The following is a 5498-nucleotide window of genomic DNA, read 5'->3' as shown; positions in this document are numbered from 1 at the left end:
CTTAACATTGGTTAACGTTTAGAAGATGGTAACAGAATTAGAAAACCTTTTTGGAATCTGTGAGAGTTCCTCTAAAACTATATACGAGAAACAGCTCCAAACCGTAAAGCAAACTTACTGCATATAGTCTGAAGCCAATGCTCCAATTTAGATTAACACAAGTAGTAATTTCTTTCATTTCATCGTAACTGAATTGTTGCTTCTCTCAACTAAACTATAATGTACTGGGTTTGTTGTCTGTGTAGTTCACAGGAATCTGCAGATATAGCCTCTTCTGGTAATAACAGTTATTCATCGAACTCGACAAGTGACTTCGGGACGTAGACCCAGTCATTCTTGAAACCTGGAATTACAGTTCGCTTTATAAAAGATCCAAGTACTCGTATATATTTCTAATAACAATTGTCAAACACATAATAAATTACGAAAATTTGTTTAACACAAGAAATGGAAACTTCCGTTTGGTTGACAACTTAAGTACTTCAACTCATCACTGTACATTTATTTACACATTATTAAGTTTTCTTTTTTTTATTTTATCATCCTTTATTCTCCTCACTTAAATTGCCATATAAATGCAATTACCTTTGTTGCTTTATCTTTTAATAAAAATAAAAATGTTTTCAATATAAAAACACGTCAGTATTATATTTGCAAACAAATTAATTTAGTTTAGAAGAAGAATCCAAGGATCTTGCCTCCCAAATGTTTTCTTCTAGCTTCTTCATGATCCATAATACCGCCTGATGTAGTCAATACAACATAACCGAACTGACGTGATGGCAATAGATTGTTAGTCCATTTTTCAATATCATTGATGGGCACATCAAAACGCGGCGAGATAACACCACACTTATTCAAGCGTCCAGTTAGATTGACAACAATTTTACCAGAACGATGATCATCGACAATTTCGAATTCACCAATGTAGCCATGTTTCATCATTACAGTTAAGAATTTAATGATGACCTTAGAGCAGGGGCGGAGCAGCACTTGGCGTTTACCACGCTTTTCAGCGTTATTAATGCATTTTAGAGCATCAGCTAATACGTTCATGCGCACCATGGCTAAAATAAAGAAAAAAATACCATTAGTGAAATTTTATCACAATTTAAAACAATTTTAATATATTAAAAACATTTTTTTTTTTGTTGTATTGATCGCTGTAAACAAAAAACTATGTGGACGCTATACTTTCTCAAATTAAAGCAATTAATATCAATTGATAAAATGTAGAATTTTACATAAATCTTTAATTTTATTTTAAAGGATTTGGAACATTTCAGGTCACTCCATGCATGAACTTGTTTAAAAGTTTAAATAATGAACCAAAAAACAAAAATTATTATTCGGTTAATTTCCTTACTTTAATAACAAATTGATTTCATTTCAAATCGATAAAATGCATTAAAATATTCATCAAATATTATTTAAATATTTTGCACGGACAAAAATTGGCATACAACTTTTTGTTGTTGGCTTTTATTTCAGCATGCGTTCACACTTTGACAGCTGTCAGTTTACAACAACCACAAGCCGCTTTATATTGCATTCTGCAACACTTGTTCAATGCAACTAATAATTCAATTTTACATTAGAAAATGCATCAAAGTCGTAATTTATATTGCAATTGTTAAACCTGAAGATATTTAACAAACATTATTAATGTTTAATTGCCATTTTTATAACACAAAAACAACAAATATTTCTATTGAGCTGCTATCGAGCCGCTCTTCGTAGTTGAATCAATGTAATGTAATTTTTTCTTTATATTTGCTAGCAAATCCACAATATCCGCTATTCAAACAACACAAAACAGTTCCAGCGATCGTTTATAACAAATCTTATACGTTTTTATATATTTCTTCACAAAGATTACCTAAGATTTATTTTGTGAAATTTCTTGACAAATTCACACGAACGCGAACGTATCGAAAAAGAGGAAGTTCATTTTGTTGAAGTTGTCACCACTGCGCTGATAAATGTCAAAATTGTCAAATAGAAGATAAATGTCAAAATATGTACAGTACGGTTCAAATTATCTAAAATATTTTCAAAGCGCCATCTATTATAAAATAGAAAATTATGCTGAATATTGAGTAAATTAAATAATGAAAATAATTAATAATGAAAATAAATAATAATAATATAAGTAATTATTTTTAAAAATAATTTTTAAAATTTATTTGTTTTTTTTGTGTGTATTATGTATATTGATTAACGTTCATTAAGAATTAAAATTAAACTTCTTGTATACTTGTAATTTTGTATGGTCTAATGTTTATAATTTATTGCTATAATATAACCTTAAATATATATAATATAAAAAAGATGTAAATATATATATATATATATATATATATATAGCAGTAATAGATGTAATTTTCGATACAAAATCCATATATAAAAATGTTTGTTTTTTGATGTTTTCTTACAAAACCCATACAAAATATATTTAAAAATATTATTAATAGTTTGATAACTCCAAGTATAAACATAAATATTATAAGATAATTGCGAATGAATATATAGTAATAGATATACAAATGTACCGATTAACGTTTTGGTCTTTTTAACAACTTCGTCAAAGCAGGCTATATCAATTTTTCTGCTCTGATTCTTTTAATATATTAAAATATTATATATTAAAATATGAACTAGAACTGGATTAAGCAACATTTACCAACAAACTATATGTCAATAGAGAGAGCGAAATTTAAAATCAAACAAAATAACACGCACCTATGCGCCATGCAAATTGTCTAGCCCGTGAAATAGAAATCGCGTGAGTATTTCATATATAAAATCTTTATGAAATTTTTGCTGCATATTACCTATTAGGTTTCTAATCATGTATTACTATACATGAAATAACTTTTACGCCGCTGTCACCTCTGTGTTGATCAATATCTTAAGAAATTAGCTGATTAATTGTTACCATTTAAATAAAAAATTTATTCTAGAAAAACTATTAATTCTCACAAATTTAATATTTAATGATGAATATATTTTCTCACGTTTTTACCGAAAAACTTTTTACTCACAATTGCTTGATTAGAAAAATTTATTCTTTAATTTAACTGATATCGTCGCTCACATGGTACGAACCATGTCCAAAGTTGTTTTTCAAATTGGTGTATGTTTTAGCCTTAACCACTACACCTGCGGTAATATGTGAATCATAGCCCCGTAATCAATATAAAAAATTAGACATTATTATTTGAAGAACAACAATAAATGCGCAAAGTCATGTTATTACTCCGATACTTGGCCTAATCCAAAATTTAAGCATGTGATTCATCGCCTTCAGTTACATTATTGAATTCGGGGATTTTTTTAGATTGTACTGATTTAAAGATATCTCCAGAAATAATTGTCTGTCCAGTTTTTAAAAAAATCAAATATTTAAATTTTGTAACTAATAAAATATTTAAAAAAAGAGAGAAATGATTTCAATAAAACTATTTTACTAATTTCTTTTACGATTATATGGAAAAAATATTTAATAAATAATTATAGACTTTTCAAGAACAAAGAATTTTATATCTTTACTGAGAAGAGAATATGAAAATTGCAATTAAACATATAACAAACCTAGTTTCACCTTACTTATTGTGAATTGCAATGCTTTGGGTCTAACATTCCGAAATATATCCACAATAAAAAATCTTGTAGGGTTTGATTTTAAATGCTCCATTTCGATAATATTGTTGAAACGTTTAGCACTTCTTAACTTATATATAATCTTTTAATTACTGAAAGTAGAGAGTTTTCCAGTAAATATAACTAGATTTAAAGAATAGTTAATCTAAACATTATGAACTCTATATATGTTTAATATTTTAAACACGATATTGCTAATTATAATATATTACTTGATAAATATCGCTGATTCTACCTATAAAGAAGTTATTGGATCCATCCTCTTCGATCTATCCTTTTAATCAAGTGCCCTAAAAAACCCTTTAAAATATTAATAATAATTAAAAATTCATAATTTAAATTCATAATTTATTTATAATTCATATTTAAGCTTAAGTTTTTAAAACTGCTAATTGTTATGACCTAGATATAATATGAACTTATGGATACCACAGATTGTATTGATAATACAATTAAAGATTATGATTCATAAAATGCTGATACAGACACGACTTCTCTCTTCTATGGAATAAATATAAAATGTAACATTTTAACGTTTTAAAACTTTTAATTGTTGACCTCTGTATTCCTGCATAAGGGCAATAAGGGCCGTCACCTACCATAGCAAATGACTGTCATACATACATATGGTCTAACAACTATATAAATACTACAATTTATATAAAAAAATTTTTAATTTCCAAAAAAAAAAAAAAAACACGAATGAACAAGTATTATTCTATTAACATTTTCTCAATTCAATGCTATTAACAGTGTTACCCTTTAATGGATAATAAAATTTTAATAAAATGAGAATTGTAATTCTTACAATATGAGTACTGAATGGAATATGTAATATTGATAAAGTTATGCATTCCATATAATTGGACTACAAATTTTATATAAAAAATTTAATTAATTTTCAAAAATAAAGTAAAGCAATAATTAGGGATTATGATTATTACTTTAATAAATATTAATCTATATTAACATTTAATCATTTCAATACTATTAACAATAGTTTATCTTTTATAAATAATAAAATTTTAATGACATGTGAATTGTAATTTTTAAAACTTGAGAGTTGAATGGATTATATATTATTGATAAAGTTGTTATATTTTTTAATAAGAATCATCATTTTAAAACTATAATGCAAAATAAATTTTATAATCGGACAAAGCAATTCCTTGCTGATATTCTTTAATGGGAGTAGTCAGAAGAGCACTCAGAAGGGTTAGTGGTTGATATACTGATATAACAGACACCCTTCTTTAGTTTCATCCATTAGCTTTACCTCATATTTGTATTGCCACTATACAATTTGAACATGATAATTTTCCTATTAGTCCACTTAGAAGCCCATTATTAAATGGAATAATAGTGTGATAGACTATTAAATGGACAATAAAGATAAAAAGTATTAATTTTTATGGTAAAAATATAACAATACATGAACATACAGGGAGAAATACCCTAACTAAACAAAAGTTAACTGTTCATTATACTGCATCCATTGTTGAACTACAGTTTCTTGACTAACTACACCCATGTTTGATGCCATATTTCTTTTGTTACCGAAATATCACCAACATTTTAATAATTAGACTCTAATGTTAACTGTACTTTATCTTCTCTAAAGTCCTTATACGTTAGTAATAAGTGCCATCAAAATATGTATCGTTGATAAACATTTTCGGGTATTAGAGGTTTCCACCTTTAATCCATATTTTGATTCGAACTGGTGCCTTATATGAGATATTATGTTGAAGTCAAATTTCTTACCTCTAATGAGACTATTTGTTGCTTTAATAAAATCCATCTGGAAATGGGTTGTCACTCCAAACGCTAGTAGA

The 5498-nt window shown here is 26.8% G+C and overlaps 1 protein-coding gene across 1 annotated transcript; it reads right to left on the bottom strand.

Annotated features, from left to right (window-relative positions):
• Positions 1-545: 545 nt before the first annotated feature.
• LOC119666503 (40S ribosomal protein S15Aa) lies at positions 546-1974 on the bottom strand. The gene is made up of 2 exons (XM_038075788.1): positions 1880-1974; positions 546-1067 (listed from the first exon to the last, which is right to left on the bottom strand). Exon 2 carries the CDS (start codon positions 1063-1065, stop codon positions 673-675), a length of 393 nt encoding a protein of 130 aa, XP_037931716.1. The 5' UTR covers positions 1066-1067; positions 1880-1974; the 3' UTR covers positions 546-672.
• Between the last annotated feature and the right edge of the window lie 3524 nt (positions 1975-5498).

The sequence above is a fragment of the Teleopsis dalmanni genome, chromosome 1, assembly GCF_002237135.1.
Source record: "Teleopsis dalmanni isolate 2A chromosome 1, ASM223713v2, whole genome shotgun sequence".
NCBI classification, from domain to species: Eukaryota; Metazoa; Arthropoda; class Insecta; order Diptera; family Diopsidae; genus Teleopsis; species Teleopsis dalmanni.
This window is presented reverse-complemented; position numbering and strand designations above follow the sequence as displayed.